Source organism: Gavialis gangeticus, unplaced genomic scaffold (assembly GCF_001723915.1).
Source record: "Gavialis gangeticus isolate Ggan-Ray unplaced genomic scaffold, GavGan_comp1, whole genome shotgun sequence".
NCBI lineage: Eukaryota > Metazoa > Chordata > Crocodylia > Gavialidae > Gavialis > Gavialis gangeticus.
The window spans coordinates 67,346,359-67,360,945 of NW_017728993.1; the positions used below are offsets into that span (position 1 = coordinate 67,346,359).

The following is a 14,587-nucleotide window of genomic DNA, read 5'->3' on the forward strand; positions in this document are numbered from 1 at the left end:
GTTGTACAGAACCAGAGTTGTCTCCTCCCCCTCCCACCCAAAAAGAAAACAAAAAAGTCCTCTAGTTTAAGGGTGCCTGCAGACATGCAAGATGTCTACTTCAGTGCACTGTAATTACAGGGCATCAGAGCAAACTTGATGAATCAAGTCTGCTGCAGCATGCTAATTAGCCCGCTCCAGCAGCCTGGGTGTTTCGCATATTCAGTGTCTCTGCACTTCAAAATGGTAGCGGAGGTGCTTTAACTAAAGCTCGTCGAACGAGTTTTAGTTAAAGTGCCCCACCTGCCGTTTTGAAGCGTGGGACACTGTATATGCCAGACACTGTAGACACTTTAATTAGAGCTTCTACGTAGAGCATCAGAGCAGCTCCAGAACCCGCAGAGCACATGTCAAGATGCCCTAAGGGTAGCCAAACTTGTGAAAAAAGTGAGAGCCACAGAACACATACCTTTTGAGATGTGCACATCCCAGAGCTTGATCTGCCTGCAGGATCCCAATTCAATCATTTGTTATTAAATTACATGTTTGAGGAGCTACATTTAAACTGCCTGGGCACTGCACACAGCTCTTGAAGCATGGTTGGTTACCCCTGTTCTAGCACTTATTGTAGAACTTGAACTGAATGTAAACTAATAATGCATTAATATGTCTAAGTCATCAATATGAGATGCAGTGGTGGGCAAGAGGATGGTATGGATGTTATTTAGGATCCCTTTGAGATCACACAACATTAGAAAGTCTTCCAAGCAGGAGGAACAAAGGCAACAAAATGTGTGTTGGAGTACTGGATACGTGAGCCTGGTGATTAAGTTAGTCAGTGAGTAAATTTTTCAAGATGTTTCTGTTTAAAAAAAAAAAAAAAAGGTATTTTAAGATGTTAATTTCAGTTATGTAACTTGAATCTTTGATCACAGGAATTATGCCTCCCAAGCCATTAATGAGAAGAGACCAGATGGAGGGGTCAGGAACTAGTTCAGATTCATTTGAACATATAGTTCGATCAGCAAGAGAGCATGGTGTATCACTGTCAGAGCCCCGCATGATGTGGGGTTCAGACCCATATCCCCATGCAGAACCTCAACAACCTAGTACTCCTCCCAAAGTGCTAGAAGAGCCTGAGGATTTGAGGTAAGTATCAGGGTTATCAATGTGTATATGCCACTCAACTTAACCACACACCCCTGTATTTTAGATTTGAAATCTGTAAGTGCAACCAAAGTGAAATAATGGCCCTTTTATACTGGGAATTTTAAGCTTCATGAGTAGTTATGGTTGTTTTAGGGTCATGGATTTTTAATTGCCTGGGTTTATACTACTTCTTGCAAATATAAGTAGACAGTTACTTTTTTGGCCGCATGCAGAGATTGCTTTTCTGAGCTTCTATCACAGTACTTAATACGCTGAGCAATTCCTTTTAATTAAACTGAACTTGTGTTATATTAGCTAATCAGCTGACTCATTCAGAGTTTTGATTTGACCATTAAGAATAATGAACTCCTAATACTAACTGAGAAGCTTAATTGTAGTAACCAGAAGTAGAGGATTTTGTTTTATAGCAGGTTAAAAGGAATATATTTCAATAGATACAAATAATAAATTCTCTCACTGTGATAGTTCACTGGTTATTCTTTTGTCACATGTGACTAAAACAGTCCAAAGTTCTGTACTGGGTTACAGGAAATACGATTTTTTAGAGAATTAATCTGTGGACATGACTTCCTTTCCCCACCTCTTCCCAAACACAGATCTAATTTTGTTTTTTCTAAGGCCTGAAGCACGCTTGGAACAAGAACGAATTGCTGTTACTACTGCTTACCCTGTTGAACACAACCAGTTGGACTCTCATCCAAAGGCAGACTTTTTTAGAGAACCAGGTGAGGTGGATGTACAAAAATTCCCAAGCAGGTCTTTGGAAGACATACAACCTCTCCAAACTGACGCACCTAGCTCAGCACTTAGCTTTGAAGTAGTTGATGAAAACGTTGTGCACAGCTCTCAGGAAGAGCTGGTGCCTATAGGAGAGAGTCATTCAGCTCTGAAGAGAAGCATTTACCATGGTTCAAGTCATTCTTTAAAACCAGAAGAACAGAGGAATGAGACGTCATCAGGTATTCCGAAAGTGAGCAGCAGACCTGTTGAGACAAAAGAGCCAGCAGAAAGACCGGAAATTAAGCCAAAAAAAGAAGGTTTTATGAGCAACAGAATATCAGAAGGTCCAAAAACTGAAAAACCTTTCAAGCCTAAATCAGAAACCAGATGGGGTCCTAGGCCCAGCTATAGCAGAAGGGAGGAAGGTAGTGATAGACCAATAAGAAGATCTGGCCCTATTAAAAAGCCTGTGCTTCGAGATATGAAAGAAGAGCGTGAACAGAGAGAAGAGCGTGAGCAGAAGAAGGAAAAAGAAGGAGAAAAGGTGGCTAATGAGAAATTTGTCAAGTCTGAAAAGACGGAAAAGAAGGAACAACTACAGCTGCCACCTCCCCAGGCAGAGCCAGAAAAATCCACCTCAGAGAGTGCTCCTGTGGCTAAAAAGGTACCACAGGATACAGTTCAGGTGTCAGAAACTGAAGACAGCAGTCCAGCAGAGTCCACAGTTAAGCCTGCAGTACAGTCTCTGCCTGTAGTCCAGCAGTCTCTGCCTGTAGTTCAATCACCTCCTGTTCAGCAGCCTCCATCGGTGGTGCAGCAACCACCTGTTCAGCAGCCTGTAACTCAGCAACCTCCACCTGCAATGCAGCAGCCTCCTGTTCAGCAACCTGTTTCCACAGTTAAGGAAGACAAGCAGCCTGAGAAACCTGTTAGTAAAGAGGTTGTAGAGAAACCTCGCTTAGAAACCAGACCAGTAAAGCGAGAACCTGGTTTGCCACCTAGAACATACTGGAAAGAGGCTAGAGATAGAGACTGGTTCCCAGAACAGGGATACAGAGGGAGAGGCCGGGGAGAGTATTATTCTAGAGGTCGCAGCTACAGAGGTTCTTACGGAGGACGTGGCCGGGGCAGCCGAGGCCATAATAGAGACTATCCACATTATAGAGACACTAAACCTAGAGTAGACCATGTGCCTCCAGGACCTGTTAGGCAGAGAGAAGAGAGCGAAACTCGTAGTGAGAGCTCTGATTTTGAAATAATCCCCAAACGGCGAAGACAACGAGGCTCAGAAACAGACTCTGACAGCGAAGTTCATGAAAGTGCTAGTGATACTCTGCTTTCAGATAAAGACAGCCTAAGCAAAGGCAAACAACCAAAGAGAGAAGAGAGAGTTGAAGGCAAGAAGCCTCCAAAGCCTCTGTCTTTCAAACCTGAAAACCATGTTAGAATAGACAACAGATCTCTAGAGAAAACTTACATAAGGGAGGATGAGAACAAACCCAAACCAGGATTCCTTCCTAAAGGGGAACCTTCAAGGCGTGGCAGAGGAGGAATGTTCAGACGTGGTGGTAGGGATCCAACTGGCCGCCCACCCCGTCCATCCACACTAAGGAGACCAGGCTATAGAGACAATCAGTGGAATCCAAGGCAAACGGAAATCACTAAACCTGAAGATGGAGAGCCACCAAGAAGAAATGAACACTATGGTCCCATGCCAGTGGATAAAAGACCCCCCAAATTTGAGAGAAAGTTTGATCCAACTAGAGAGCAAAGGCCTGCACGACGGCAAAGGCCTGCACGACCTCCAAGACAAGATAAACCACCCCGCTTCAGACGGCTAAAAGAAAGGGAGGCTGCATCAAAAATAAATGAAGTAGCAACTAATTCGTCGACAAGTGCTACAGTTACTAATGCAGTTAATGAAGCATCCAGCACTTCACTGGATATTTCAGGGAGTAAAACACCAGACTTGTCCAATCAAAATTCTTCAGACCAAGCAAATGAAGAATGGGAAACTGCCTCTGAAAGTAGTGATTTCAATGAGAGACGAGAGAGGGATGAAAAAAAAGTGGCAGATGTGACTACACAGGTAGCTGTCAAATCAGGAGAGAGCACTGTACCTCCCAAAAAGGAAATAGCCAAGAGGAGTTTCTCTAGTCAGCGGCCTGGGATAGATCGCCAGAATCGACGTGGCAACAATGGGCCAGCAAAGTCTGGAAGAAACTTCTCAGGGCCTAGGAGTGAAAGGCGGAGTGGTCCCCCTTCAAGAAGTGGAAAAAGAGGGTAAGTATCTGCGTTTCCAGTAGCACCCACAATAGATAATCACTGTACAAACACACAAGACTATAAAACTCACAAATTTCTTATGGTGGATTATATAGCCATTCATAGTCCAATAAGATTCATAATCATGGGCAGCAGAGAAGTGACAGGATTTAAGTTGGTGGATGTCGCAGTAGTAGGGTTTTATTTTAGTTTCATGCCTTTATACTTGAAGTCCAAGAAAATAAAAAGAGCAGAGCTTTCCAGTGTCCAATGTGCTACACTAAAATAGTCTGGCAGAAAATCACAGTTGCTATTCTTAAATGTGTAATTTGTTTTTCTTCATGAGACTTGAATGTAAATTCGTATAAATAGTAACATTAAGCAAGATTGAAAATTGCAACTCTCTTGCTGTCTCATTTAAATCCTTTATCTGTATCTAACCCATCAGGTCTGTATCTAGTAGAAAAATCAATATAGCAAAGCACATCAGGCTGCAGTTAAGGGAGGTTGCACTTGGTTATACTTGCCATGTTGCTTAGCATTGAAAATTATTTTTTATGTTCAACTTCTGTCTGCTAAGTCAGATTCATCTGATACTAATGCTAGTTTCTTGTGTTTCTAGCAATTGAGAGACAGCCTGACAGCCAGAACAATTAGATGAGAAATTCCTGCATTAAATTTCTACTCCATTTTAAAAGCTATGGCTTCCTTTGCCCTGCCTTGAAAGATTGTGATGACTAATCTAAACTCTGAATTAAAGATTAAGATGTATTGCTGGTCACTGAGTTAGAAAATGAGTGCTCCTCTGAAATATTTGTATAGGTTCAGTGTTCAACAACAAAAAGGCAGAATTGTGTAGATTCCCATTAACCTGAATGGCTTTGCTTGTAATTGATATATAAATAAGGCCATGGTCCAGTTAAACTGGACCAGTTGAACACATTTGAACCTAAAGTGCATATTGTATGCTGTGTTGTGTGGTACAGCAGCTTTTCAGTGGAGTTCTGAGCTTCATATTTGGGAGTATGGGTTGTTCTTTCACCACACCATCTGATTTGAATGGAAGTTGAAGTGAAAATGTTGCAATTTAGAAATTGACTCTTTTTCCAAAAGCAGCATTGTAAATAAAAGTCAATCTCATTGAGGAATTTTAAAGTGGTAGCTATACAAGTGAGGCCCTGTCCTACCCCTGTTGTAGATGCACAGTAAACACTTTTTTAACTTTATAATAGTTGCATGCTGCTATCTGTTTTCATCTCTGTTTCTGGATATGCTTTGGGTACGGTGGCTAGTTCTTTCTCTGTACAATTTTTCTGGCATAGGCCGTTTGAAGAACAGACAGCAAACATGACTACTGTTGAGCCCACCAGCAGCAATTCTTTACATCAGGAAGAAGGCAGTGGTGGTGCTGTAGTGCAGAAGAACTCCAAAGATGCCAGTGGCAAAAAGAGAGATGACTCCAAGCCAGGTCCAAAGAAACCCAAGGAGAAAGTGGACGCGCTGTCTCAATTTGACCTCAACAACTATGCAAGTATGTCCTGATACAGTTTATGATAACCAGAAATTCTGGCAGTACATTAGTATGCATGCATCCAGAACTAGATGCACTTAAACTGCTGAAAAAAAGTTTGTGCGTTTTTTATAAAGCTGCTTTTATCCCAATGTTTACAGGCAGCAAGCTGCTTCTTTTGTAGTATTTAGGAACACAGCCTTTTTTAAAAACTTGTAACAACTGACACATGGGTATGCAAGCAAAATAAAATACCTGCTTTAACAGAAGAGCCTTATTGCACAGCCTTATACTTGATGTCTTCTCCTAGCAGTCGTTCAGATCAACTTAAGACATGTATTTTCTCTCTGCACATGAAGAGCACAGGAAGTCTTTAGGAAGTCAGTAACTGATTTGGTAATAAGAGATGCAGTCTTCCTAAAGGAGCTAAGTTGTACTGATTTTTGTTACGTTATTGTAACACACAATATGTTATCCTTTTTTTTAAGGAGCAGCTTTGCATAAGATTTTAGAATTAAGTACTATTTTGTGGTCCCCCAAAGAGAGGCTGAGCTGCAAGAAGAGAACTTTACCACAACCAAACTAACTGTCCATCAGTGCATTCTGACATTTTATATTCATTCCATACTCTGCATTAGATGCTTTCTGCAGTCCAAAACTGCAAATGGAAGAAAGGAACCATCCAACCTCTTCCTTTTTTTCTTCCTCCCCACCCACCCCATCTATAGGTGTTGTGATCATTGATGACCACCCTGAGGTAACAGTAGTTGAAGACTCCCAGTGTAACTTGAATGATGATGGTTTTACTGAAGTGGTCTCAAAGAAACAGCAAAAACGTCTGCAAGATGAAGAGCGCAGAAAGAAGGAGGAACAGACGGTGCAGGTTTGAGATTTTGTACTTTTTACCTGTTGTTCGGGTACCTGCACACTACTTACTCAGTGAGAATGTTGCAAAGGGCTTTGCAGCAATTTTAAAGTTTTAGCTTCCTAATAAAGTTGTTTTTCACCTTTCCAATTACTGTATTTTGGTTAGTCATTGTAATTTGAAATATATCTGGCCCAAGTTGCATTGTCCTAAATTGTCATGCTTTCTCTTATTATATAGTACAATTGACTGACAAAATGCAGGTTTTTCATGGCTTAGCCTTCTCTAAAGATCAATATTATTCTTAGGTCTGGACCAAAAAGAATTCAAGTGAAAAAGGAAGAGGTCAAAATTCCAAGCTTCCACCCAGATTTGCCAAAAAGCAGCAGCAACAGCAGGCAGCAGCGGCAGCTGCAGCAGCGGCAGCTCAACAAGCACAAGCTCAGACGCAAGTGCAGACGCAGCCTCAGTGTGCGTCTCAGACTACAAGCCAGCCACAGACTCAAGTTCAACCTCAAACAGCAGGTGGAACTAACAATACAGAATATGCAGTAACTGGCAAAGCTCTGCAAAATGCACAGTCTCACAATGCTCTTGGAACAGAATTATGGGAAAACAAGGTAGCGCCAACGACTGTTATTACTGACATCTCCAAGAAGTGTAAGTGGTGCCTTTCACGTTTTATTATGATCTGAGAAGAGAACAACACAAACATTGTGCTTGGAGTGTGTTACCTAGGCAGGTGTTTAGAGATCCCAGATACCTTGCCGGAAGCTGTAATCCTTGTTACAAAATAGTCTTGTAGGGAGTAGAAAAGGATAGATTCTTAGCATTCCTGAAAAGAAAACTCTGCTACAAAGTATTGTGTAGCATCTCTTAATACTGTTGCCATATTCTGTTTCCCCAGAAAGCCAACAACTAATAATGTCTTGTTGGATTTCTGCATGCTTCCAAATATAGGACAATTTAGCTCAGTTGAAGGTGCCTTAAAAAGAGATGTACTAAGAGCTGAGAACAATTGTGGGGGGGGGGGCAGTATCTGAACTCAAACCCAAGTTTGGTAGCCATAATGTCATTGTCCATTCGGTTATATATTTATAAATCTCAATCCTTGTGGATAAGCTATTGACTCTGCTGCATTCTCTGAATTTTTAGTGGGACCGATTAGTCCACCACAGCCACCTTCAGTGAGTGCTTGGAATAAACCTTTGACATCATTTGGATCGACTACATCTGCAGAGGTAAGAATAAAACTAAAAAGAACTGAACATTATACATTTGTATCTTTCTAATGCAACAGAAGTTTTATCTAGTTTCTTTATACTACCTGCAGTCTTTATCTTGTGATAGATTGAGAGCCTGTGATAGTAAGGAAACCTGTAACATGAGGATTTGATGTTAAGTGTAGACAGGGCAAAAATTCTTACTGGCACAGTATTGATGATTAAAAATTAAACCAATACATTTTTAATTACAACCTAATTTTTTTCTTTGGAGCATTAAGTTACTATATGTTTTAAGACTCAACTTGGGGAAAATTGATGCAGTTAACTTCACCAGAATGTCAAAGCCTCAGTTTTCTATGGTCAATAATGTGATTAGTAAGAGTTGTGATTTCAGAGGGGAAAAAACAATGCAAGCTTAATTTTAGTTAAAGCACTTAAAAATTAGCTACTGTGTACAGCTCAGTCAGCAAGATAACATACACATTTTCTTCAAGTTATCCAGCTTTACTATATATGTAACTAATAAGTTATACTTTCATGCCCCCAAAGGTGGGCAGTAAATGGGATTCCTTAAAATTGACAGTCAGCTTTTTCCTGTGCATCTTAATGGTCTAGGCTTTCTTTTAAAGTTTCTGGATTTTTTCTTTACCACAATAGCGAACAATATAAAACTGTCCAAGCTTGATTTTAAGTCTGTAAACAAACTGACCAAATTAAATCAGTAAATTTGAGAACTCTTTTCATAAAAAATTTCTGATCACTTCCATCAAAATATTTAACAATGTTTAAAGGTATGTAGGCAATTTCAAGATGACCGTCTCCCCTACTGATCGTTTCAGCCTCACGTTCCTATTTCTGACTTTTTTCTGAGCTGCTGACAATTAAAGAACAAGGGCACTAGAGAATGGTTCTGCGTAGACCTTTTTTTTTAATATAACTTTTTCAGATTATTTCGCCCAGAAGTATTTAGTGATTTCATGTCTGTCTTGTTCTAGTCATAAGCAAAAAAAAAATATTCGTACTCCACAGCTTGAACTAACAGTTTCACCCAGGTTCATTCTACTTTGGAACAACTAGGCATATTTCATAGATTTCTAGTGGTACGGAATACACATGTGATTTTGCAACAAGTCTCAGATAAAATGCATAAATAAATACATCTGTTCATTCTTCATTTTTCAAACAGTGAAATCTGGTTTCTCAGTGGAACTTTCTCTTGAATTATACTTTGATCTAACAGTTTGTCCTAATGCTAGCAGCAGAGTAGAGAATGAGAAAATACAGAATCTTGCACAAAAGGTGCATGATTGTATTTTGTATTACAACAAAATAGTTGAGCAGACATTTCTTGGAGTAAATGCATAGTTTTGACTTATTTTGTATTAATTACTGATATTTTTTTCTTATTTGTTATTGACAATGTAAATCTTTTAAAATTGCTGTTGAGGTGCATCAAATCCAGCAACCTTCTTATGTGCTCGTATGGTAAAGTTTAAAGCTGTCTTAAAGTTAAATTACAAAGCTTGTTAATGGAGCATTTTGTTAGAATGTACTTGAAGTTTAAATACGTGCTCTTGCTGCTTTATCTAGGGAGCAAAACCTGGGCAGGAAAGTGGAGTTGAGCTTGGAATAGAAACTATTCAGTTTGGAGCACCAGCATCCAGTGGCAGTGACAATGAAGTTGGCCCTGTACTTTCAGAGAAGCCCACTGACAAACTACCTGAACCAAAAGAGCAAAGACAGAAACAGCCTCGGGCAGGCCCCATCAAAGTACAAAAGGTAAGAGAAGGTTTATTTAATTATAAATAAGCTTTTATATAAAGCTTTTAAAGGGGGTCCCAAGCATAGTAGAGAAGTCGAAAGAAGAAAAAAAACACCAAACCAGTGTTGTCTTGAATAAAGCTAAATTAACTGTTAGAGGTTCAGGTCTGATGAGCTGGAGCACTAGAAACTTTAAAAGAAATTTTGGGTGGAGCATTTTCTGTTTTCTAGGAAATGTACAGAAAAAATGTGGTAATTGTAATGGTACATTTAAGTGTATGCAATTTTACTTTTCCCTAAATAATTTATTTGTGGATACCTGCTTCTAAAGCTCAGAAGGTTGAAAGGAAAGAAAGCTCTTCAACAAGACAAGCAGTTAAATTGAGTAGCATAGTGATGGCAGGTCTTGAGAGGAGCCCTCTACCCATTGCCACAGCAAGCAGTTAGAACAGGCCTTCCCACAACCATTCAGGGACCCTAGCTTTACAAGAGTATTTTGATCCCATAACACCTCTGCTGCCTTCAAGGTCATGGGAGGAAGCTTCATTGGCCACTGCATGGACAGGCCTACCCCTTCTGTTCTTCCTTCTTAGAGTACCACAAATTTCCACTTCCCTGCTAAGTAGACAGATCTGTTATTCTGCCATCAGAGAGAATACTATATTTCTCAAATTTTTCACGTCATTCATTCAAAAAGATTCAAGTAGGCAGTATCCCAGTTGGAACAGCTATACCTAACAATCCTAAGGTCAGGTTTTTCCAAACACAGGTGTTGGGGGGAATCTGAGTGAATGACCAGTTTTACTTTTTAAAGATTGAGAGTTTGACATTCATACTGGTATTAAGGTTTCTTGTGGCATGCCAATGTGACCATCCCCTAGGACAGGGGTTGGCAACCCCCTGCACATATGCCAGAGCATAGCACACAAGGCCATTTGCTCGGCATACCACATCTGGCCCAGGCTCTGAGCAGCTGTCACCAGCCACGGAGCCCAGGCTGCTCGCAGCAGGCAGCCAGGAGGTTGCAAGCCCTGCTGCAAGCAGCCCAGGCTCTGTGGCAAACAGCGGCTGCCCAGAGCCCCAGCCAATTGTGGCAGGCAGCGCAGAGGCCGCAAACAGCTGCATCTGGATTCCGAGCCACGGCTGGGCTCCATGGCAGTGGCTGCTACGTGTGTACCCCAGGGCGCACAGCCGGGAAGGATCTTGGGGCAGTGCAACCCTGGCCCCTTGGCCACCATGTACCCTAAAGTATACATGCAGCCACCACTGCCACAGAGTCAGCGCCAGACCTCTGGAGCCCAGTGCAGCTGTTTGTTGCTTCCCAGCTGCCTTCCACAGCTGGCCCAGGCTCTGAGCAGCTGCAGTAGGCAGTGGGCAGGCTGCAGACAGCTGCACCAGGGTCTGGAGCTCTGGCACTGGCTTCACAGCAATGATGGCTGCATGTGCCCCTTGGTGCACACCACAGGGAAGGGACCAGTGAGCGCAACCCCAGCTCCTCCCCTGCCATGTGTCCGGAGGCATGTGTGCTCCCACCACCAGCAAACAAATGACCAGGCTCCTCATGAATCCCCTGTCATCTGTCTCTAGCATGCAACATTGAGGCATGGGTGGACATTGGGGTGTTTTTGGCATTCCAGCCAAAAATGTTGCTGACCCTTGCCCTAAGATGTTTCTCAGTCTACAGAGGATAGAGGAAGAAGCGTTTACAGACGCACTGGATCTTCTGTTAATCCAGCTTTCTGTGCTCTATCCATCACCCTCAACACGTACCTGTGCATGTGGTTGTGGTAGGAGGAATAAAGAAGCATTGTCTTATCCAGGCAGAGATGAGAAGGTTGCAGTAGGATAAATTCGCAGGTGACATCTGATCCCAGCCTTATGTTTTTAGCTGTCTTGACACCCAGCAGCAGCCCTTGTATATTTCTTGCCTAGAAGAAACCTTTTGAAAGTCTTCTTTAAAAGCTGATTATACACTTGTTCATGACTTCTGATCAACCCACACTTTAAATAGACAACTTGCATTTTTTTGATAAATGCGATTCTGAGCAGGTATCTTCTGATTCAGTGATTGCATCATTATTGTTAATAGCAGGGGACTTCTAACTAAAAAGTTAATTCTCTTGATAAGAATTAATAATCCAAACTTTACAATAAAATTAACTCTGGATTGCATAAGTAGACTGCTTAAGTTCTGCGTGTCAAGATTTAGGTTGGAGTTACTTAAGTGATGGCCAAAGAAATCTCATAGTTAATGCTTACAAGGATACTTGTTTCTTCCTGCCTGCATTAATATTACAAGTTCTAAGTTTGTCTACCTTGTTCATACTAGAGGTGAATTACTAGCCAATCAGCATCCTCACACTGCAGCGAATTGTGAGCTGTTGTTAGTTGCAAGTTGTACATCTTTTGATGTTTAAGTTCAATAGTGTCTGTTTAACCCTCTCCCATTTGGTTTATGAGTTGCTACTTCAGAGCTCTCTAATAAATGTGTTCAGGCAGTATGTTTCATATATTGAAGCTAGATTAATATTTCTGACCAAACTTATTTAAAAACAAGGTGAACTTTTTAATTGTTCAGAGCCTGAGAAACAGTCGTTTTAGCCTTGCTGTATCTCAACAAAATGTTTTGATTCTTTTACACCTTTAAAGCTTCTTATATGCTTATGTTACAATATTGTTTAAAAAATACAACTGACAAGTAACATAATTTAGCTTCCAGACTTGAGTCCAGTAGAAAACAAAGAGTATAAGCCTGGTCCAATTGGAAAGGAGCGTTCATTAAAGAACAAAAAGGTGAAAGATGCCCAGCATGGAGAGGCTGATGGACAGGAGAAGCCCAGTCCTGCTGCTGTTAGAAGTCCAGAACCTGTTACTACAAAAGAAACCAAAGCAGTGAATGAACTGAGCACTGAAATAGGAACAATATCAGTCTCCACTCCAGAGTTTGGAACTAATACAAAGGTAAGAAGAAAGGCAGAAATTTAATGAACATTAATGAGCAATATGTATAGCAGGGCTGTCCAACTGGCGGCCTGTGAGAGGCTTAATTATAGCCTCCAGACTCCTGTTCAGGGTACTGCTTCCCCACTTGCTGTCTTGCTGCTGCTGCCACCAAAGTCCCCAGGCTCCCCTGCTGTCCTCCAGCTTCTGCTAGGGGCGGGGCAAAATGGCACAGCCTATAGGATCCTGTGCCTGAATGGTTTGGGGCACTTGGAGAGCCCACATGAGGACATCCACAGCAGTTTAGTGGAGTAGCAGTCCCCTGCCAAGCAGCGGAGGAGGGGAAGAGATATATATTTGCCTCATATCCCTTGTGCAGGGGGTGTCTGCATGGTGCAGCACGTATACCCTGGGACTGCAGGGTGCATCAGGAGCTGTGCAGCAATGGGGTTGGGGTTCCCATGGCATGGTGTTTAACCCATGTAGCATGTGGTGTAGGGGGTTTTGCACCTGCATGACCTATGTGGGGTGAGTTGTGGGAGACTAGTGCCTCTGGTGCTTCAAAAGTTGGACAGCCCTGGTGTATAACATAGCCAGCACCTGATTATCTAGAGCAGAGCTATTTTTTGCACTGATTATTTAATCTCTGAACTCATCTGGCATGCGGTTGCCTGCTAGTGGCATTTGCCTTCATAATAAAGCCCACAAAACAAAGGAATTGAAGAGTGAAGTGTGCTTGTTAACCATTTGTACCATCATTAGAGAATTTAAAATATATATTTGTTATGAGTAATGCTCTAAGTATGACTAGGGGTCAAATATTTATCACTGCTAAGACAGAGGAACAGTGTGGAATTCCTGACTAAACAATGGAAAGAAGTCTACGTCTTGGTTCTTAAGGTATGTGGAGAATAGCACCAAAGAGGTTTGAATATGCAGAAGATCTAAAGTCAAGGACTGAATGTGCAAGAGGGATGTGCTCAATCATGAACAGAGAGCTGCAACAGCGTATGGAAGGGAGGCTTGAGTGGAAACCTTCAAGTTGGAAACTGAGCACCACACCAAGGGAAAGAACATATTTCTTGTCTTGGAATAAGGCTTTAATAGGGATAAAATTATTTAAAAGTTGTCAGTCATTTAGATACCCAAGTCCCATTTGAGTTCCAGTGAGACTAAAGTACTTTAAAAAACTTTGCTGATGAATATCCATTGATGAGTGCCGTTGCAGCACATCTTAAATTGTTTAAGCTTCACTGTAGGTTCTCTACAGATAGCTCTGCTGTTCTGTGCAGACTTTAAATAATGCCCAACAGCAATACTCTTTTTTTTAAATTGACTTCACAATAGGCAGCCTGAAAATGAGAATATGATCCAGGCTTCCTTACAATGCTACTGCTGTAATGGCTCACTGAATGCCAGTGGCATTCAGCATAACTTGAAAGTAGCCTGCAGATGACTAAGTAGTGCAGGATATGGCTATCAATGAGTGGGAGCTCTGGCTACAGAAAATGGGTTCATCACCTGGCAGCTATTAAAAAGAATATCCAGAGTTTTTTAATTAGATGCTAGGAATCGTTTCAGGAGACTTACCTGTACAGCCCATTAATGAGGTAGATTTATGTTGCATGCTGTCCCATGCAGGGAGCTTAATTTTGAATGGAAATATGACTAACCTCTGCCAAATTTATTGTTCTGTGGTTGTTATTTTTTACATGCTGAGGAATCGGGTTAGAGTGCTGTTGGAGCCCCTGTGGAAAGGCAGTTTGTGCCCATAACTCAGCCATGTTCTTTCCCAACTATATAGTTGATACAGTAAAAGATATATCACAAAAAGGAAACACCCTGTCTCATGCTGAGGAATGCGAGGGGAAAGTCACTTCAAGAACATGTATTAATAGTTCTAACTTAATTCAATTCAAACAACTCTGAAAGATCAACAATAATTGTTGCTGAGTTGCCATGCACCTCAGTGAATTGAGGCCAATCTACACTTTGGTTAGGGGGGGGTCACATATTGTTGAATACTTAACCAGTATAGCATGAGAGCTCTGTCCTTGCAAAGAAACAGTCTCTAATATCTACTCTAGTTTGTTGTTTTGGCAGGTTTCAGCTGGTCCTAGCAGTGATGGGTTTTTTGCTGATTTTTTTTTT

The 14,587-nt window shown here is 41.4% G+C and overlaps 1 protein-coding gene across 14 annotated transcripts in view; it reads left to right on the plus strand.

Moving 5' to 3' along the window:
- The window catches only part of PRRC2C (proline rich coiled-coil 2C), a 95,342-nt gene that overhangs the window by 35,889 nt on the left and 44,866 nt on the right, over nt 1-14,587 (plus strand). For all 14 annotated transcript variants that reach the window (XM_019501913.1, XM_019501919.1, XM_019501916.1 and 11 more), the window contains exons 15-22: nt 915-1,128; nt 1,768-4,152; nt 5,457-5,665; nt 6,373-6,527; nt 6,818-7,169; nt 7,665-7,750; nt 9,326-9,514; nt 12,209-12,457. In XM_019501913.1, coding sequence (XP_019357458.1) covers nt 915-1,128; nt 1,768-4,152; nt 5,457-5,665; nt 6,373-6,527; nt 6,818-7,169; nt 7,665-7,750; nt 9,326-9,514; nt 12,209-12,457 — 3,839 coding nt within the window. The remainder of the gene's footprint in view (nt 1-914; nt 1,129-1,767; nt 4,153-5,456; nt 5,666-6,372; nt 6,528-6,817; nt 7,170-7,664; nt 7,751-9,325; nt 9,515-12,208; nt 12,458-14,587) is intronic.